At 42.4% G+C, this 22,358-nt stretch overlaps 1 protein-coding gene across 1 annotated transcript in view; it reads left to right on the top strand.

The window, feature by feature from the left end:
• Positions 1–22,358, top strand: part of LOC147725907 (vomeronasal type-2 receptor 26-like) — a 201,681-nt gene that overhangs the window by 33,725 nt on the left and 145,598 nt on the right. The window contains exon 3 of the mRNA XM_086963386.1: positions 21,386–21,613. Coding sequence (XP_086819512.1) covers positions 21,386–21,613 — 228 coding nt within the window. The remainder of the gene's footprint in view (positions 1–21,385; positions 21,614–22,358) is intronic.

Here is a 22,358-nt window from a genome sequence, read left to right as displayed (position 1 = left end):
ATTGAAAGAACAATTCCAACAATTGACAGAACTGCCTCTGGCTACTTCATCAACTTCGATAACTTTTCTGAGGATCAAAGCGACCCCAAAGTGATGCCAGAAACAAAGACTTTTAAAGAAAAAGCAACAGAACTCTTTCGTCAACTCAAAGAAATTTACCTTATCTCTCCATGGTTAGAGTTCTGGTTTGGACTAGGTGTATTTTTCCTCCTGCTTTGGCTCATCGTGGTACTTTGTTTGGGAAAATTCATTGAGGGAAAATACAGTACAATGGACACAGAAAGTCAGAACATCAACTTAGTCCTCAAACCACACAGATCATCCCACGTGAAGAAAAGAGAACTGTCAACAGTAAATGTCACAGCCATTCCAATACCCGGCGGGGTAGTATGGGACAAAACTGACTATGAAATATATGGTCCAGTCGAAATCCTGAAGTATCCTCATCAATTCAAGGTTTCATTAAGTGACTTTGTAAAACCTAGTACATTCTCTGATGATTGGGACTTTGAAAGTATTAATAATATGATGTCTGATTTAGTAGTGTCAGCAAGATTCACAGAACATGATTATTTACATGGTTCGTCTAGTTACGAACAGATGTTCTGCTACACACACTATGGTGATCATTACTTGCATAAATCTGCACAGCCTAGAAATGTTTTTAAGTATAACCAATGGGAACATTGTGCTACACCACCTAAAAGCAGTTCTAAAACATTCTATGAGAAATTTCAGTACTTTTCAGGGTTTAACACCAGTGATGCAGAAACGTTTTATTATAAACTGTTAGATAAAACAGGATTGAAAACAATGCTGACAAATACTAAATTAATATATTCAGAAGCATTTTATGAAAAAATGATGACATTTGGTTTTGATTATTGGAAAAATAACAATGAAACAAAAACAATCTGGGGTACAAAAGATTGGCAGGTACAAGGCCTAGAAGCATTATTTCGAGCCTGCATGATACCAGAGCAAATAATGTTCTTAAATGAAACAATTCAGCAAACAACCTGTCTTGGCCTAGCTAAGATCAAAGACCTTAACAAACCGTCTATTCCAAAGCCAATACCTGATAATGCAACAACAGATATTGAGATAGACGTATCTAACATTTTACATCTAAACAGAACACAGCCTGATTGGAAAAAGTGGTTAATCTGGCCTACTGACACAAACAACTGTCAAGATAGATTCCTGAATAAAACAGAGGGGTTAACAATGACCAGACAAGACCCTAGATACTCCCAGAGACAACATCCAGGGATAGTAACAACATACAGTGTAGGGAAGCTGTGCCTTGAATGGCTAGAATCATCCACACTGGCTGAAATTAAGCAACACTTATCTTTACTTAAAGATGGTGCTGATTTGCGCGATTTTATTATGGGCCCATGCAAACAGCGGCAAAAACGCCTTATAGCGGCCAGCATCTATGCGGCATACAATGAGGCTTGGAAAGTCACACAAATTGAAACAGCTGAAAAAATACGAGAAATTGATCGTATTAATTTGGAAAAATCACTTTCTGTTGTGGACAATGGGTTAATGACTGTCTTCCAGAATATATTCACTGGACAGTATTGTATCATCTGCCATAGATATAATAGACAAAGACTTGCTAATGTTACAGCATGGCCAGTCACAATTGCGTTCTATTGTACAGTTAGGCTGGACGCTGCAAAATCTTCGTTCAGGCTAGGTGCCTTGGCGTTTAATCAACACAACGTCATTGTTTTCCATCTTTAACCTTACTGATAAACAAATCAGCTTGGCACAAAAAGGAGCAGACTATACAATCCTGAGCATCGAAAAACTTGAGAGATTACCTTTGACAATGTCAGAAAGTCCTGTCATTGAATGGATAATACACGGGATTATCACAATTCCGATAACAACTTTCCAATTTAAAAAATTGCCTTGAATACATACCTACTGGCCAGTATGAACGATTAGGTAAAGGATACATTAAGTCAACATGGAAATTACCATACACACACACATGCTATAGTGACAGCAACAAAAATGTATTTCTTAGTGGTGAAAACTGTAAACATTCACTAAGCGGTATACTTTTGTGCCAGGGTATTAATTTACAGGGAGCCTGTGAAGGAACTTCTAACAACCTTTCATGCCACCAACATGTCACACCTGCAACACAGATAGAGCCTTTCTTTAAGCAACTCTCGAATGGGAGTTACATTCTAAGAACGGTTCGCAGCTGTTGTGGCCTTTTGCCAGGGAAAGCATATCTCGTACACGTAACTTCCATGGTCAAATGCTGTATGCAAGCATTGTTTCCAAACGGCCCTGGAGACACTGAGACTCCCATATGGCCTCGGTTTGAATTTCTCTTCTATACGAATTGATACTTTAAGCAGAATGAAGTCTGTGCTTTTGCAGACAACAGTGCCCATCACGTCATCAAAAGAGACGTATGATCTCCTAGTTGCAAGGACGGCTACAGAGATTCATGACCTTTTATCAACAAATTGCCCCGTGCATTTCACAGAAATGCTTAGCCAACTCCTTAACATGTCTAGTGCCACAGGCATGCCCAGGCATATTTAGGACGATTTTTACGGGACTGCTAACACCATTCAAAGCAATTCTGGGAATCATTCCTAATTTTGTCCATTCAGTCTTTGGCGGCATACCCCTATTTTTGGGACTTGTAGCAGGCATTTTATTTTTGACCCTCCTGCTCCGATATGGCAAGCCAAAACTCAGACATGACTCCTACAAGGATGGAAGAAACGATCCTAGCAATACGCTACCGGGACCGCATAACTAGAGTCCTTGGATTGGCCAGGCTGAGAGATCTGAACATGACCTGGTTTCTTTCATTCAGACCTATATGGCAGACCTGCATCTTACCTGTGCTTCGATGTATGCTATGCGGAGATGAGTGCGTGTTGGACATCTGTCTTGCACTTCCATCAGCAGTACCAATGGATATCGATACTTTGCTAAGTCCTATAACGGCTCACGCATTGTGTTGTCCCCAGCGGCTACCAATCCTGATGACGGCATTCGTTGAGACTCCTGTGCTACGACTAGGTGGTGACAGTGGAGCGAAAAATAAAAGCAACATCACCCAGGTACGACCTTCTGTGAGCATTGCTGATCCAGACTTTGATTATAGCAATCATTCTCACACCTGCCAAGTTACAGCGTTATCGAACTTGGTCGAACTGTCACCTGATTTTGTAGACCAATTCTTTAAGAGCCTGTCTGATATGATGTTCTCCCCCGAACAGAAACAATAATTTAGAAAAGCATTCCGACACACAGCGTTCCTATGAACTCTGAATTCGGCCTTCAGTTTTGATCAACAAAAACTGCTGTAAAGCGTTGGAACTCTATTCCCCCGTTCAACAAGAATTTTTTTTAATTGAACACTTTTTAAAAATATTTACCTTTTTCTGGCACAAAAATTCTTTGCTTGGACCTGGAACACCCTCCCAACCGACCTTCGCCTGACCCAAGACCACCTCTCCTTCAGGAAGAAACTCAAGACCTGGATGTTCGAGCAGTAGCGGCACCCCACCCCCCCCAAGCGCCTTGAGACCCTCCGGGTAAGTAGTGCGCTCTATAAATGCCTTGATTGATTGATTGATTGATTGCTTAAAGTAGACCTATTCATAAAGAACAGAAGCTTCTATTTTTAGGTAAATCTAGAGACATAATAACTTTACATCAGCCTCTAGCACATTTTATAACAAATGCATTTATATGTGATGAAATTATCTCGCCCTTCTTTTCTGTATTAAGAGATATTTCATGTGTAATTTTTCGCAAAATCGTTCACTGATTACATATGCTATAATTTTGAATGATTTCTATGCTTAAAGACGTACAGTACATTCCATGTATTTCAAATACGCCATTTTCAAATGCATATATGTATTTTGGGGTGGGTAATGGTACACATGCATCTTTTGCTATAGTTTTTAGTAAATTGATGGACATAAATTCGTGGAGTGGGTGTCGCGTTCTAATCTAGGACCCTGATCAATACTGTGACCTTATGCCCCTATACGGCTATAATCCATTTATTCCCCTATAATGATATAAACGATCAAGAGTCATATTTCAGAAACTCGTCTCTGGCCTAACACGATCAGAGCCATATTTCAGAATCTCTTCCTCTGCAGCTTCCTCTGCAGCTCATTAGAGCAAATGACACAGCAGAAGCCACTATCTAAGATTCCTAGATTACACTCCGAGTTCTTCAACAAGATAAAACTCAGCAACCTGGGAAAACCCCGCTTGCTATGTTTTGATTAGTAATAGAACTCTAATGAGCACTGAGAGACGATCACTTCCTAGTGACATCTTTATTAACGTCTTATGTCCAAAAACTTACGTCAAACCAGGCACCTTTCAGGTATAAATATTACCAACGTTGCCTTAAGCAAACGCTGATGTTACTACTGCCGCTACTGTTGTCTCAACGACATCGATGATAGCGATGGTGTGGTGAACATAGGAGCAGAACAGCTGTCTCCTTCAAATCCCAGCAGATGCAAGCTGCCCACGGACGCTGCCCCTCCTCTTCCTCGACGCGCTGAGAGAGACGCTGTCTTTTCTCCTGCCGAGAAATCCAGCTCCGGCGTTTCCAGCCTACTCTTGCGAGTGACTGGGATATCGAGTCCTGGAAGGAGATACAAGACCTCCAACATTCTATTCCAGAGGTATGGTGTTGACTAAACCCTTAGAGAGAATTCTTGAAGCAAACCTTGGCAAAACCAACTTAACTAAAACTGCTACTTACTTACTCCTTCCCAAGTATTAGGCTTAGGTCAGGTACACTGGGGTAGGCGTTGTTATAAGCACCAGTTGAGTACGTTAGTCAAATGTATATATGAATGTATATATGTTTTATTCATTTTAAACCATTGTATGGCTAAGAAACCATATCAATGCTTTTACAGTATTATTTCGCAATACTCATTTTACTGTACGCACTTTTTATAATAACTAGTCTTGCAATTGTGGCAATTCATTTCTCTTGCACGAGAAGAAAGACTGTTCAATAAATAATACCTTTTATTGAAAACGCCCGTCTCTCCATTCTCTGCATATTGGTGAAAGTAATCTGCACAAAACTGACTGAGTAAAATAACTGTCTATTGTTTCACACAACTCTAGAGATTGACTCTTATTCTAAGGAGCAAAGTTGTCATGTTTATGCGGTTGTTGGAAAACTGAATCCCTTCATGTCTGTACCAGGGAAGCTGATCACTTCCTATTCAGTCAAGAAAGTTTCCAGTGACCTCTGAGCTAGTTGGTAACAAACCCAATTAAGTTTAGCATAGTCAGTGGAGACCTGGAAGATCCGCACTTCTACGTCCATACTACTGTTTATGTTATTCCAATGCGCAGGGCCTATTGGGAAAATAGGAACTACACTACAAGCATCACCTGAGCATCACATCTGTACCAGCACACCACCACCTCAGCACCACCTCAGCATTACTCAGCACCATTTCAGTGTGCCCTCAGAGTCTGGCATCTGTTGATTATCTCCTAGTGTCTGCCCGCTGCTCATGTTGTAATTCAGGTACTATTTCTCAATCTCCACCCTCCTAACGTTTATGTCCCTGCATAAAAAAATCTATTAGAAACATGCATTACAACAGGCAGAAAGAGACTGCCAGCATTGCAAGGACAAAAAAACCTCAAAGAAATGTTTTGATAATTCTTTTTTTAAAAGAGTCATTCAAATGTACACAATGTCTTATTTAAACTTCACTACATAACACTCCACAACACAAAATGCCATTCCACATACCTACATTCGATTAGATACAGTCTCACACCACATAATTCCAATACACTTAAAAATACATAATTACGATCCACACAATACAGCTGCACAAAATGCCACATAATTTGACTACACAAATTCACACCACGGTTTCACACCACACAATCTCACAACTAACATGTCTAATCCAACCCACATAAATGGTACACACCACATACATCCACTCCAATCCATAACACATAGGTAAGAGACACTTACATTTACAATGCCAATAGCTCCAACTCTTTCCTTTTTTTTAAACTCCTAGATCTGATGCTGAGCTCCTACCTATTTGTTCTTTTCTGTCACCAAAAACGCAAAGCAATAAACAAAGTTCCATGTCACACAATTCAGCTCCACACATATACAAATCACACCATATAATTACACCAAACCACATAATACAACTCACCAACACACTGACACAACACCACCTACATCCAATCCACACCACAGAATTCGACATTGTGCTGCAAAAGTCAACTGCACACCACATAATTAAACTGTACAAGGTAACACTCGACACAATCCCACTACACATAATGCCACTACACTGAATTCTGCAAATTGCTCACACTATATTTCCACAGCACACCATGCCATATAATGCCACTACACAAATTCACTCCACACCACACAACTACACTCCACACAATTACACAATTTACTAATCTAATCCAGCCCACATAGTTCCACTACACACCACATACATACACTCCACTACACATAAGTAAAACACATTGCCATTTACAATGCCAATTGCATCAACACAAACAAATGCGAGACCGAGTGCATTTCCAATGCTTGTCTTCACCATGATACTCTCGGCATCACTAGTTCCTGATGCGGAGTCTCCTGGACCTGGGTGCACTTTGATACCTGAAAGGTATGCAATGGTTCCTGCATGGTTTTTACGGTTCTATTGGGATCCTTTCAATGTTTAATTGATTTAATAACTTTCCCATGCATTCTTCATTTATAGCACCCCAGAGGAGAGCACCCTCGCTACGGCATCTAGTTGATAGGTATCTTTTGCTCAACGGCCAGCCGTGGCATTGTCCTTATTCTAGGTTTTTTTCTACCATATCCTTTTATATCTAATTTGGCAAAGACCTTGGTTCATTTTGGTAATTTTTCGTTATTCTTGACTGACAGCCTCTTGTCGATTCTCTGCATATTTGCATTATTTTGATGCACGCTTGGTTCGTATTGAAACTTTGGTTTCCACCATATCCATATCCGCAGGTGTTTTACAACCAGCTAAGTTAATAGTCAGGTAATTCCTGATACCTTGTACTTTACAGTTTATAAGGGCATTCTTTCTCCAGGTGTTTAGGTTTATTTTCCCATGTCATTCCCTATTCTAGAATGGTTTCACCCTGGGAGGTTACCTCTACCGGGCTGGCCTCTTTACTACCGGTGTCAGTATTTTTGCACCTGCGATGGAATTGTCTATACTCTAGGTGAATAACATAGTCTGGTTGCACTTTTGGGCCCCTTGCATAGTGAACGCTCCCTTGCTTGACTCCAGGTATGGTCACCGTAGGCACCTAATGCATGTGACCCCGAGAAGCACGGAGGAATGTAGTATTCATACAGATATTGTCCTGTTGGCAATTAGTTTTCCTTCCTTTTTCCTCCTTTCCTTTTCTTTCAGTTCTTTTCCCTTACCATTGAGTATACATTATTAGGCATGATTTGTAAATGTCCTGATGGGGATCCTGTTATTGTGTAAGGATCGAAGCATCATTGACTCTCACACACTGACTCTATTAACATGTATAAAGTAAGAACATAGGGGCAGAAGTACTGCTTCAGATGTAATTGTGACTAACCAACTTTTTGATTCATGTCAAACATTATTGCCTGAGCATCTTTGTATATTTGATTGTGTGTGGTATGTGTTTCCATCCACTGATTTGATTGATTTGCTTAATAAATATTTTTTAATTTGTCTAATGGATATTGTGTCTGAACATACATGGTTTTCCCAGTAAAACACTTACAAATGTTTTGTTTAGGGGCCTCTGTTCCTTTAACAACTATGGGGCAGATTTATGAGCCCCCTGCGCAACCAATGGGTCACATTTCACTTCTCCATATTTACAAGGGGAGGAAAAGCCACCCTGCGTGACTTTTCTTCTCCTTGTAAATATGGCCCCTTCACATACAGCACTTTGTGTGGAAGGGGCGATCCATGGGTGTTGCTGTGAGTGTTCTCACGCAACACACATGGAAGGAGACACATTTCCAGATTTACGAGTAATCGTAAATCTTGAAATGCGTGTCAATGCTACACCTCCCCAGGGGAGGCATAGTGAGGCGCAACGAGGAGAAATGTTTTTATTTCTCCTAGTTTTTTCCTCTTTCAAAGTGTGCTGCATTGAAAGAGGAACATGATTGTAGTAATTGTTTTTGTGCAGGAAGGTGCCCCTTCCTGCACAATAACAATCTCTCCATGAGGCAGGCATTCCATCCTCATGGTGCAAGGGTGCCTACGCCGGCGCATGGCAGCTGTTTGCGCTCCAGCGCAGGGGAGAGCACAGGAATGCGACATATTATTGTAAATATGTTGCATTCCTGTGCTTCGGAAGTGCCACAGCGTGGCACAGCCAAAGGGCTTGCATTCCCATACTGTGGCAATTCCTTGTAGATCTGCCCCAGAGTCCTCCATGTCCCTAGATATCCATGGATGTCCTCATGGTCCCTAGATATCCATGAGTTTCCCTTGTGGTTTTTGTAACAGCTTTCTAAAAGTGGCATTTTCAAAATTATACTGATTTATCTGACTTCACCAAAAAAGAGGGTTTATCATTGCAATTCTATTGGTACCAAACTTGAAATATCAACATCCTCTCATTTAGAAATGACACCTTATTAAATGTAATAAGGAATCCCCAATGTTACCCTATGGAAAGTTAGGCCTCAAAGTAGTGAAAAACTAATTTGGGAGTTTTTCACTTCCAGGATATGCAAATCTTAAAAGTACATGTCCTACATTTTAATTATACAGCAACCTTCCCTATGGGCTACCTAGGACCTACATTATGGTTGACGTATACATAATAAAAACGTGAGTTTAAGACTGGGCAAAGGGTTTTAAATGACTAATCAACATTGCAGTCCAACACTGCAATCATGCTGCAATTGCATGCCAGGGGCAAGGTTTAGAGGGCTACTTGGATGGGTGGCACAATGGGGGCTGCAGGCCCACTGGTAACATTTAGTTTACAGGCCCTAGTTATATGGCATACCACTCTACCGGAGACTTACAATCAATCAATCAATCAATCAATCAATCAATCAATCAGTACTTGTAGTGTGTAGCTTATCACCTGTGAGCATATTCAGGTGCTGAGATGCTGGGCTTAGTCAAAGAACCAGGTCTTGAGTTTCTTCCTGAAGTCTGTCAGCAAGGGTGATGTTTGGAGGTGGTGGGGGATGGCATTCCAGGACTTGGCGGCAAGGTGGGAAAAGCAGTGTACTCCATTATGGCTACGACAGATGCAAAGTGTCTGTGCCAGGGCAAAGGTTTCTGGATGGTTGGTGGAAGTTCTGGTGGGGGTTCATGTATGCTGGTCCTTTGTCTTGGAGGGCTTTGAAGGCGTGTGTCAGGAGTTTGAATTAGCATCTTCTTTGTATGCAGAGCCAGTGGAGGTTTCTTAGGTGCTGGGTGATGTGTGTGTCCCTTTAGACAGGTTGAGGATAAGTCTGGCTGCTGAGTTCTGTGTCATGTGGAGCCTTCTCATGAGTTCACTGGTGGTGCCTGCATACAGTGTGTTGCCATAGTTTAGACGGCTGGTGAATAGGACTTTCATAACTGTTTTTCTGTTGCTTGTTGGGAGCCATTTGAAGATTTTTGGACCATCTGGAGAGTGTGGAAGAAGACCAAGGAGACAGTGTTCATCTGTTGTTTCATGGTGAGATTGCTTTCCAATATGATGCTGAAGTTCCAGGTGGGGTTTTTTGGTGTAGGCGTGATTCCAGAGGGAGGTATGGTTACCAAGATCAGCACTTCGGTCTTGTCCATGATGAGTTTCAGGCAGTTCTCCTTCATCCAGGCTGTGACATTTTTCATGTTCATGCATTTGTGGAAGTTGGTCTATATTGTGGTGTGGTCTGCTGAGAGCAAGAGGATGAGCTGGGTGTTGTCAGCGTAGGATATGACGTTGAAATCGTGGTTCTGATGACATCGGCTAGCAGCGTCACATAGATGTTGAAGTGGTTGGGGCAGAGGAATGAACCTTGAGGTATGCCGTAGATGGTTCTCTTGGGTTGCAAGGTGTAGGGGGAGATGGATTCTCTGCACGCATCCCGTAAGGAATTATGCCATTCATCTGAGTACGTCTTGGTTGATTCCGATCTGATGCAGTCTCTGTTTGGTGGGAGAAAGTGTCAAAGGCTGCAGAGAGGTCGAGAAGGATCAAGGTGACTGATTCTCCTCCATCGAGTAGGTTGCGAACGTCATCTGTGGTGGCAATCAGGGTGGTCTAGTTGCTGTGGTTGGCTCTGAAACAAAATTGGGAGGGGTCTAGCAGGTTGTTTCTCTAGAGGTGTTTGTTGAGCTGAAGATTGATGGCCTTCTCCGGGTCTTTAGCGGGAAACTGGAGCAGCAAGATGGGGTGGTAGTTCTGGAGATTGCTGGGGTCTGCAGAGTGTTTCTTGAGGAGAGGTCTGACCTCAGCATGTTTTCAAGCATCAGGAAAGGTGATTGTGGCAATGGATGCGTTGAGAAAGGTGGTGAGTTAGTGGCTGATCTTGTTGCTTCTGAGGTTGAAAATGTGGTGGGGGCAGGGGTCGGTGGGTGCTCCTGAGTGATAAGAGTTCATTTTGGCTGAGGTGTCTGGTGTGTTGAGCTGTTGACATGCGGTGAGATGGTGGTCGGGGCAGTTTCTGTATGAGTGGGCAGGCTGAGGAGGTCAGTGGGTTGGGAGTCAAAGTTCTTGTAGATGCTGGATATCTTCTTGTGGAAGTGATTTGCTAGAGTGCCACAGAGGTCCTGTGAGGGAGGGCTCGAGTTTTCAGTGGCTTCTGGGCAGGAGAACTGATGATGGTAAAAAGTTCCTTGGAGTGGTTGGTGCTAGCCTCAATGCTGTCTGCAAGGGCCTCCTTTTTTGCCTCTTTTGTTGATGGCGTTATTTGTTGAGGGTTGACTTGAAGGTGGATTGGTCTATTTTGTCTCTGCTGGTGTGCCATCTTCTTTCTAGTTGTTTGCAGCTGTGTGTCATTGCACTAGAGTGTACCAGCTGGCTTGTTTGGTGGCTCTGTGGGTTTTGGTTGGTTTGATGGGGTGACTTTGTCGGCAGCATTGGTGAGCTAGGTGTTTAAATTTTCGACTGCCTGTTTCAGGTTGGTTGCAGGGTTGGGCTAGGTGGTTTTTAGGGTGTTACTTTGTCAAATCAATTAAATATGCCAATCAGGATCCCAACCATGATAGGGGGTGTGAGCACAAGCACTGTAGCACTCACAAGAAGTGGTACAGTGCTTTAAAAAACTCATTAGCGGAGCTCTCACTGGAAACAAAATATGTACGCTCCCCTAAAAATCACTTTACATTTTGCTGGATTCAGCAGATGTGCTTGCGCATTTTTAGCCTGTAATCTGGTGATCATCTCGCAAAGCTGTCATCTAAGCTCAACTGTTCGCTTACAAAAATCTGGCTGTACAAAAAAATCAAAGTCACCCCCTGATCTTTTTTGTTAGGCCGTGCAGAGCGATACACTTCCTTTCGTGCCAAAAAGCTATTAAATGCAATTAAGAGAGCTCTAGGGCGCTCTTCCTGCTGGGCATTACTAGGGCTAGCCACCGGGCACCTATTAAATGGAAAACGATGCGCTCTCTCAATTTTACGGTCCCAGTCCCACTTGTACAGTTCCGGGAAGGATTTCGTAAAAAGTTCAACAGTATAACGCCGTGGAGCCTGTCCTTCCTTCCCCTCAGGAATCTGAATCACTCTCAAATTATTACGACGAGCACAGTTTTCAATGTCGGCCATCTTCCATTGTAAGTCGTCCTTGACAAATTGAATTGAAGCGGTTTAAGATTTTTGCTGAGCCAGTTCATACTCTAAATTGGAGATGCGAGTTTCAGCTTTAGTCACCCTAGAGACAAAATCAGCCTGTGACTTAGACATCTGCCATGCAGAGTTCTGTAACTTCCTGCATATATTCTGGACTTGCTGACACTCTTCACGTGTTTCAGCCCGATGAAACATGATGGATTGATAGATAAATGACAATGAGATCTCCTCTTCCCCTAGCGGCTGTAAGTTCTCAATAGAGTACTCTGGACCTTTATCCTCATTTAGCGGCCATTTTTTCCGCACAGTTTGAGATTGCCCATCATTAAGGCGTACAGCATCCTCGAGGAATGAGCTACTGTGCACACTACCACCATTAATATTCATCTGCATTGCGTATTGTAGCTCCGCCACATCCCCTGATGCATTAGATTGATCGGACAGTGAAAAGAAGTCGCCAGACTCTGTATCGGGCATCACATTTTGATCATCCGGTGAAGTCTGTGAGAGAAAATCTGGTATCTCTATTGCACTGACTGTAATCGTCGACCCCTCCACCCCTGCGCTGGCCCCTTCTCCCCATACCGTATCCCCACCTGGATTTAATTAGTCATTCCCCCTTCCAATCCTCACCATTACACCACTAGAGGAATCATTGCTCTGCACAGAAGGTGCACAAGTCTCAGACATAGAATCCGCAATTAAGTTTGATTGTGCAGAGTCATTCACAGGGGGGAGGGGGGCAGTTTCACTTAGCGCTTCTCTTTAGTAGCGGAGAAAATCGCTGGTATTTTCTTCTCAGCTTCCTCTTTATGTTTATGTTTATCTTTATTTTTAGCTGAGTCAGACTCCAGAACAGGACCAAGTTTCTTCCCAGATTTCCCAGAGCTTTCAGAACTTTCGCCTGTAATATCTTGTGCCAAATCAGCACTACTGCCATTAGCATTCGCCATGTCTGTATCCGGTGCCCGGGGTCTCCCACGCGTTCCCTTAGGGGGCATCTTTATTGTTTTAATATTCTCCTCCAGTGTTATTGACGATTGAATCACAGCAACTAATCTCACCAATACGGAATTATTACAAAGTCCCAACAGCCGCTTCAAAATTCTGTATCTTAAAACCCCGTCCGCCGACTCTCCCAAATGGTGTACCTCCTCATACCGCTCTCAGAGAAGCAGTCTGACGTTTGCTCTACAGCCCGCAGGCAAGGTGAATCCACTGTCGAATGGAAAAATCTATCTGTCCATTGACAGGCGCCGGGAGCGAGACATCAAACTCCACTCTCTGAGCCTGGGTCCCGAAACACCAAAGCACCGAGCACCGGACTCCCTGGGCTTCTCCCGATCAAACAGCGCCCGCCATCACCACATCATCGCATCGCCGGTCTAAGAATCAGAAAGCAGCTGTAAGTAAACAGGGAACAATGTAGCCACAATGTAGCAAATTATTGCACAGTAGCCATGAGAGGGGGCAAAAGTACGATCCTCCTATGCGCGCACAACGGGCGCCATCTTGTCCTAGTTATTTTTTTTCCAGTGAGAGCTCCGCTAATGAGTTTTTGAAATCAATTTAAGTGGCTGGTTTAGCTTAGCTAAAGGGATAACAATGTAGCGTTAGTTTAATTATGGTTGGCTGATTGAGCGATGTTGTAATTTCTAATTTTCTGTATTACTGTGCTTAGATACAGTCATGAGTAGGGGCAAGGGTGAGTGCGATCACCTGCATCTACAGGACCTTGTGTCCTAAAGCCTTGTTCAGGGGTGGTGGGTGAGGAGGGTGGCTAAGCTGGGAGGGAGATGGGTTGGTGGGGGGGTGGCGCACTGAGGTGGGGAAAAGGGGTAAAAAAAATCACAGTAACTCAAGGAGTCAATAAAGTAGGATTTATTTGGTTGGTTCTTCAAGTAAAATGGGATGAAGGCTTGGTTAATATGACAGTGTCAAATTATTATTATGATGTCTAAGGGGGTAAAGCATAACCCTGGGTGAAGCACTACGCTACGCTCGCGTAGTTTGCAAAGTTTACGCCACTTTGCACTACGCGAAATGCACGTAGCACAGTACGAACACGTGTAGCATAGTGCAAGCAAAATTACATCCTCGCAAGACTTTTTCCTTGTTCGCAAACAGCGAGCATGGAAAATAAACCTCCTGGCTTGATTCTCAACGCGGGGAGGTCAGATTTCTCAATGCGAGTGGTGCTGCATGCTCTCCACCACTCGCGATGAGAAACTACCAGTCTGCGGTGAGAAAGCTGCAGCTCGAGTAAAAATCTACTTGAGCGGGCAGAAAAGTACAGCTCGCACTGTGCAAGATGCCGTTTTCAATGATTGCACAGTGCTGGATGCTTGTCCGCACTGTGCAATCATTGAAAATGACATCTTGCACAGTGCGAACATGCTACTACGCAGTTCGCGTAGGCAACGCGTAGTCTGTGTAGTGCGAAGTGCACTTTACGTAGCTACGCGTAGCGCTACTTCGCAAACTACGCCCACCCCTAGTAAAGATTTGCTCATTAAACATCACCGGCCTTAATAATTGGCATAAAAGAAATAGAATTTCTGCAGAGTTGCGTGGTATTTATCCAGACTTCGAGTGTCTCCAAGAGACACACATCCCTTGGTCACAGCGCACAACCTTGGAAACACTGGGGTACTCGTTACTAGTGACTTCTCAACAATTATCTTTGATTAGGGGGTAGCTGACAAAGCAGTAGATGGGTTATTGTGGAGTGTCTGTTAGGGCAGATTAAATGTACTCTCTGTACAATGTACGGCTCCAATTTGGGCGACGCTTCTGCTTTAATAGAACTTAATAATGAGTTAGCAATGTGGGGGACACCTCTTTTAGTCTGTGGGGATATTAATATATGTTTTTCCATTGGTGAATTAAAGACGGGCCCCAATATTACAAGGGACGCAAGCCAAAAGTGTTTAAAGCTTTGTATAATCTGGTAATAGATCATGGACTAGTGGATGCCTGGGGGCACTTGAATGTGGTAGATCCGGGATATACTTATTATTCGTTACCTTCACAAAAGGTTTGTGCGTCTGGACTACTTTTTTTGTCAGGCTCATTAATTGATCGGGTTTCAATGCAAACTCTGCCAAGAATCACATCTGACCACTCTCCAATTGTGCTTGGCGTTCCTACTCTAGCTTTTTTACCTCTGATTCAAATATTTGTGACCGAAAGTTATGCCTGAATGAAGATTTTGCCTGAATGAAGATTATCAGAGATGTATGAGTGGATCAGGGATTTTTTTCTTTTAGAGGGGAGGTACTAAGCTTTGTGAGTTACCAGAATAGGAAGAGAAAGCAGGAGATGCTGGAGCTACATGCTAATTTGAGGGACGCGGAAAATAAACTAATTCAGGGAACCACTGCATGCACAGGTAATTTACAAGCATTAGAGGAGGCTGTGGAGGTGGCTAGGTCCAAAATTAAAGGAGTCTGGAACGTTGATAATGCCAGGAAATACCTGGTCTATAAAAAACAAATTCACGAATTTGGGAAAATCTGTTGGCTGGTGTTTGGCGCTTTGCCTACGTATGAAATCAATCAATCAAAGCATTTGTATAGCGCGCTACTCACCCATAGGGTCTCAAGGCGCTATGAAAGAATCTGGGTGGCGTATTGCGGGCATAAAGGATAATGCCGGAGTACGTTGTCAGGACCCAAAAGGGATCTTAGCTATTTTTCAACTGTTTTATTCAGAATTGTATTCGCAAAAGCTATTTTGTAGTATACCCACTTTATATAGTAGGGATTGGCCTATATTACAACTTGATAATAATGAAAGCTTGAGGTTAGACACGCCAATTACCATGGAAGAGTTGGAAGCAGCGGATAACGGACTAGCTTTGGGGAAACGGCTGGGCCCGCCAGACTTTCGGCAGAAATTTATAAGTTATTTTTCAGTGTTTTAAAAGATGATATGTTATGTACATTTAGGGCTGCCCAGAATGGATCCGCCCCTAAATCATGGGCAAAAGCCACTATTGTGGTTTTTGGAAAAAAAGGTAAAGACCCTGAACTGGTGGGCTCTTATAGGCCAATTTCATTAATGAATTGCGATAGCAAGATATATTCTAAAATTTTAGCTAACCGATTGTCTCAAGTCATTACTCATTTAGTGATGCAAAAACAACATGGTTTTATCCCTGAGCGCAGCACAGTATCACATGTCAATAAGGTGGTGACGTTGTTTGATATTGCTCAGACGGGGAAGCGGGAATTAGGCCTTATATTATTGGACGCAGAGAAGGCGTTCGACCGTGTGGAGTGGGCTTACTTGTGGGAATTGATGTTAATGATGGGATTTGGTACACGGTACATAAATGCCCTACAAGTCTTGTACACTTCACTGGTCACCAAGATTGCTTCATTGGGCCTGCTTTCTGAAATGGTACAAATCACTCGAGGCACAAGGCAGGGGTGTCCCTGTTCCCCGCTTCTCTTTGCGCTATTTATAAATCCGTTTTTAGAACAAGTAAGGAATAATTTGTTGATCAAGCCTTTCAAGGTTCACAATGTGTCTTATTCAGTGTTTGCATATGCAGACGATATTGCCATAACTACTTTTGACCCTGTTTTAGCACTTCAAGAGATTGAGCGGCTTGCATTTTCATTTGGGGCAGTATCTGGCTACAAACTAAATGTTGCTAAGACACAGGTTTTTTATTACTGATCAGGTGATCATGCACGACGCTCGTGTGGTAAAAGAAGTGGTATATCTGGGTATCAAAATTAGGGCATCCATGGATGAATTGGTTAATGTCAATTGGATCTCGCTATTACGTAGTAGTCAAGATTCATTGGAGAAATGGTCCAGAATGCAATTTACTCTGATCGGTAGAAGCAATATTATCAAGATGAATGTTTTTCCTAAGGTGTTGTATGTATTTCAAGCAGTTCCGTTGGAATTCTCTGTGGCACAATTGCAGCACCTGCAGTCTATTTTCTCTAAGTTTCTCTGGACCCCGGGTAAACCTAGACGAGCAATGAGATTCTTGACTTTACCCATTGAATGGGGGGCTTGCTATTCCGGACTTTGCCTATTATTTTTATGCTTGTTTTTTGTTAAAAATGCGTATTTTATTAACCGGAGAAGAAGTTGGTAATATCGCGGAGGCCCTGTCTATTTTCCAGATTTTGCTGGATCCTGTAGCACATCAATGTTTCTTTAAACAAATTGACGGAAGTTACTATAAGCACACAAGGTTTAAGGTGCTTATATCAGCTTTCAATGTGTGGAAAATAATAAGAAAGCTTTGTCTAGTTGAGAAATTGTCCTGGTATACCCCAACAAATGCTGTAAATATTCTTCCTACTATTTTCTGGGATACTACTGCTGTGGGCTGGAGGGTAAAGGGCGCTGTCCAACTTGGGGATTTTTTTTTGTAATGATGGCTCCCTGATGCTATCTGAAGAATTTTCATGACAGTATAATTTGCCCAAAAAACCAATATTTTACGTTTTTACAGTTAAGAGATTTTATTTTTCGGAAAAAAGTTAGATCTGATTCCAGTTCAGTAGTCACTGCTGTCCAACATCAGGTCAAAATCGGGGAGCTGTACCAATTATTGTTATCCTGCAGAAAGGATGACCTAGATAAACGTAGTGTTAAATGGGCTGCGATCTTGGGCATTGAGAATTTGAGCCTAAAGGATACTATTATTAGATCCAGGGAGACTCTGTTGTCTGCGAACCTGAAAGCTCAATGTTTTAAAACTTTTTTAAATTTGTATTATACGCCGGCACGTATGCGAAAGTGGGGGAACGGGCAAGATGGAAAATGCTTTCGATGCCGGGGGGATAATGCAGATATGTTGCATATTTTTTTTATGTGCAGTTTGACAAATTATATCCAACACATTGAACAATTTGTGTCTAGAATAATAGGAGTTCAAATTGTTATAACACCTATAATGATGCTTTTGGGTATTGGACCGGATGTTGGCAGGGGTACTCCATTATATAAACATAGATACTTTATTTTCGTTGCAATGATTGTTGCCCGACTTTGTATTGCCGCTGAGTGGTTACAGGTTGAACCTCCCTCCTTCGATCGAAGGAGGGCTAAGATGTATAATTTATTTGTGTTAGAATTTATTTTGTATTCTGTTAAGGGGGTCAAATTACTAAATATTGGTTTAGGAATTTGGGGGATGTTTTCTGATTATGTGTTCGCTTGAAGTGTTTTTGTAACTTATGTATTGGTCCATTGAGTTACTGTGGAAATAAATAAATACAATTTTAAAAAAAGTGGTAAAATGCACAGAGTCCTAAGGCCAACAGAAGCAGAAATCCAGACAAAATGGAGGCAAGCGGTCAAAACGTTTGGGGGCAGGCCACACTTAGGGCTCCATTAGCGCCGAGACGCCTACGGGTATTCGCCGCGCTTTAGAAATGACAATAAATAAATAAATAAATAAATAAATTAGGATGCCCGCCTGCCACCCTATCGGTAAACGGGACCGCCCGCCTTAAGGGCGGGGGTCCCGACGCCAGCATTAGGATGTGCCCGCCACAGTGGCGGGCACATCCTGCATTTCTAGCATTGTGGCGGGCGGTGCTCTCACAATGCTAGAAAAGTATTTCTGCATTTGCAATAATAAAGCGGCAGGCACCGCGCGGTGCCACCGCTTTGTTAATGCAAAGGAAGGGGGGTACCTGTGGTACCCCCCCATGTGCAATACCCCTTCCTGCACTCTGGGGGCCTGCAGGGGGCCCCCAGAGTGAAGACCGCATGCCTTTCGCCACCACGGAAAGGCATCACCCTCAGCCCATCATAATATGGCTGGCGGTGTCTGCTTGACACCGCCACCATATTATTCATTTTTCACCTTGGCCGCAATGCGACCGGGGCGGAAAAGTGGCGGGCGGTGTTTTGCTTCGCCGTGGCCCCCCCGCCATTCTAATATGGCGGTGGGAATACAGGGAAGGATGGCGGGCGGATTTCCCCCGCCAGGCTGGCGGTGGCAATCCGCCCGCCATGCTAATGGATCCCTAAGGCTGACAGGTCTAAGAATGGGCAAAAGGATGAAAAAAGCGGTGAAGAAAAGTAGAGGAAAAATGGTGACAAGTGAGGCAAGAGATGGGAGAGATAGAGAGTGAGAGAGGGGGCAGCGAGGGGCTGGGTATCAGGAGGAGCAGATCTGCAGCAGTTCCGAGGTCCAGAGGGGCTGGGCCTGGCTGGAGGACCAAGGTCACCAGGTAAGGTGATCTGGTAGGGCCTGGCAATCCAGGCAATGCCTTTTCAATCAAGCAAATTGAAAATTAATGAAATATATATACCTAAAAAAGGCAAAATAGAAAAAATGAAAATGCTTTTGTAAAAAGAGAGTATGAATTAGGAGCAAAAAGAGTGATGTAGTAGAGTGTAGCATATTGCTTCTTTTTTTAGAAGTAGGAGGCACTTTTGAAAAGCTCCAACGTTTCCATTAAAATTACAATTTAGAATTTTGTAACAAAGAATTGTTTGTGAATGATATAAAATATTTCATATGTTGTGTATTTGTTCCTGAGTTATGTCTGTATTATTGCGTATTGTTCAGAGGTTCAAATCATGGATATTGCTTGTGCCGGGGATCTGGGTTTGCAATAGTGATTTTTTGGGGTCACTAAAGATATAAGGTTAGCAACGGCTGCTACAAGTAGTTTCCTTACTCTCGCTAATTTAGACAAGTTGCAGTGTAAGTGCCATATGTCCACTTACAAGATAAAACCTGTGCTAGTTTCATTTTCTTGTTATTAAAAAACCATTGATTCCCTGGAGCTGCAGTAGCAGGAGAGAGGAACATGGGGCAGGGATGCACACAAGCGACAACAGGATCTCCGATCTTTTTCTTCACAGTGTGTACATTTGTAAGTTGATAGAAAAGACACATGATTGTTTGTTTATTAAATTTATAAAACACAACATGCTTTAAGGTACTATTCAAACATATGTGAGGAAGCAGATTATTTAATGTCCCTTAAAGTATAATGCAAGAAATTGTGCTTTAATTAACTAAGGGGGAACCTTAACCTCAGTCATCCATCTTGGACACGATACCCCAATACATCACATGATGTTTCTGCTCTTTAATCCCTGCTGCAATAAATAACTTTTAGGTTTTGCTATAATAAGAGAGCCAATAATATAATAAGAGAGTCAGATGAACTATACTTTTCCAAAGACAAAGCTCATTTTCCCAGACCAAATAACATACTATGTAACACGTCATGCTCCATGTGAAAGCGTGTGAAACACCCAAACTCATGTATTAGAGTGATGTGAGAATCACTGAATCTATTCTGTATTACATGTTTCTCTTAGCTTGCTTTTCTTAGGTTAACCCGTTCGCTGCTTCTGTCAGCCAAAGGCCGTCGCGAGCAAACCTGGCTAGTGCTGCATACTTCCGTTGGCCGACTCTTTAAAACCACCGCACAGCGGCGGAATTTCCGCCATGCTAAAGGGGTTAAAAGCCTCTGAGCTATGTACTAGTGTAATGAATATATGAAACTATTTGTTTAGAGTCCTACAGACGTGTGATTTCTCCATCTGAAGAGGAGACCCTTTCTCAATTCTACGAAGGTACACCCATATGCTGGATTTGCCATTGCTTGACATATACTGAGTTCTTTGATTTTCACCTGTTTGCTGAATTTGTATGTTTTGATATTACTAATTGTTGTCCCAGCCTATACCTCTCTGTAAGTAAGGACCAGATGTAGAAAGACTAGGAATACCAATTTTATCTGAATTGCTAATTGAAAATTGCTATTCCTAACGCATTAAACTTTTTGTTTCATACTTTCGATTCCTAGTGGGTTGCAAATCGTCCTGCTTCATGAATGATAATATGATAGGTCTCCGTTTGCGACCCATTAGGAATAACAGCCATGACAGGGGACCACTGCCTGCTCCTTAAAAAATGTTTTCTCAACATTCACAAAGGGGAAGGGGTCCCCTGGGGACCTCTTCCAATTTGTGAATGCATAACCATCCCCTTTGAGTTGGTGGTAAAGTGCGAAAGTTTTGCGACATTTTGGTCGCAAAACATTTGTAAATACCAACGCAAATCAGTATTTGGAAGAGACGCCCTAAACACACCCTTCCGAATACGAAATAGCACAACCCAAACTGCGATGCAGTAGCAAATTACTGAATCGCAATTTGGACTTGTACATCCCAAAAATCATTTTTCCAATTGAAAATGCAGCGATTCTGCAAATCAGTCCGTTTCCGACCGGAAAAATTCCTCATACATATGGCTCCAAATTACTTTAAGTAACTCTTTCAAATTAAGCCTCTGTCTGTCAATCTTTGAGCAGAAATACTTTCCATTAAATGTTTCACGCTTTGAGACTTGACTACCAGAGAGATGGATCTAGCGGGGAGCATCAAAGTCTGATGGGGACTACATTGCTCCCGGTCCAAATTGTCAGCGGACAGGGAAGTAAACAGGGGCAAGCAGGTTAGAGAGCAGACAATAGTAAAACACATAAAACCCACAGAAATAAACAAATAAGTGAGTGGACAAATAATATTATCTCATCTTTCAGATCCTTCGCTGCCTGCAAAACCTTCGCTTTAAGACTCCCGCCGGGGAAGAGATATTCTTTGATGTAAACGGAGATGCCCCCACCTCCTACAACATCCTGAATGTGCAGATATCCCAGGAGGAGGAATTCCGGGTGGTAAAAGTGGGAAAGATAGATCCAACTGCACCAGGAGGAGGTGCCATCACCGTCCGCGCAGGTGCTATCCTGTGGAGTGATGGGAACTCTCAGGTATGTTGAATCCAAAGGCAGAGATTTGCATTAACTGTGGCGGGGAAAGTAATGCTTCAAAAAAGTCAATAGAATGTGATGAACACGTTGGTCTTCAAGCTTATCCTTGTTCATTTGTCAGTTTAAATTCATTAAATTCATCGACAATACATACAATATATGTAAAGTATAAAAATAATAAAAAAGTTTAAAAATATAAAAACAAGAGATTAAAAGCTCTTACATTCAAATCTCAATGGTAATTCCTCAGAGTATTTAATACAAACTAGCAGCCGTGCCAGACAAACAGGCAAACAAAGTGACTTGTAAGGTTGTTAGTATGGAAAGTGCAAATCAATCTTAGTATTGGACAGTTTAGATCTTATAAACCAAGCCACTGGGAGAAATGTAGACACAGCAAACACAACCGTGTGGATATATTTGTTGTACAGATCCTTAACAATGCCCAGAAATACCTAATCCTCACAGTTATGCATAGAGGTTGAATCCACTCCAGCAGGAGTTGTTTATACGCAAGAAAAAAAAATGTACATACTCATCATTTTCATAACTAACGCCAAATGCGGGGCATATACCAGAATATAAACTAGGATCTGACCAACTACTCACACAAGATACCAGTGGGAGAGTGCCCAATCCTAGTTGTACAAACAATTTCCTGCAGAGTGGAGTTTTAAGATCGTCTATAAACTCCTAGAATTTATAGTCAGGCTTTATGTTTAAAATAGTGTTTGCAAAGCTCCCC

This window comes from Lissotriton vulgaris, chromosome 3_1 (assembly GCF_964263255.1).
Source record: "Lissotriton vulgaris chromosome 3_1, aLisVul1.2, whole genome shotgun sequence".
Classification (NCBI taxonomy): Eukaryota; Metazoa; Chordata; class Amphibia; order Caudata; family Salamandridae; genus Lissotriton; species Lissotriton vulgaris.
This window is presented reverse-complemented; position numbering and strand designations above follow the sequence as displayed.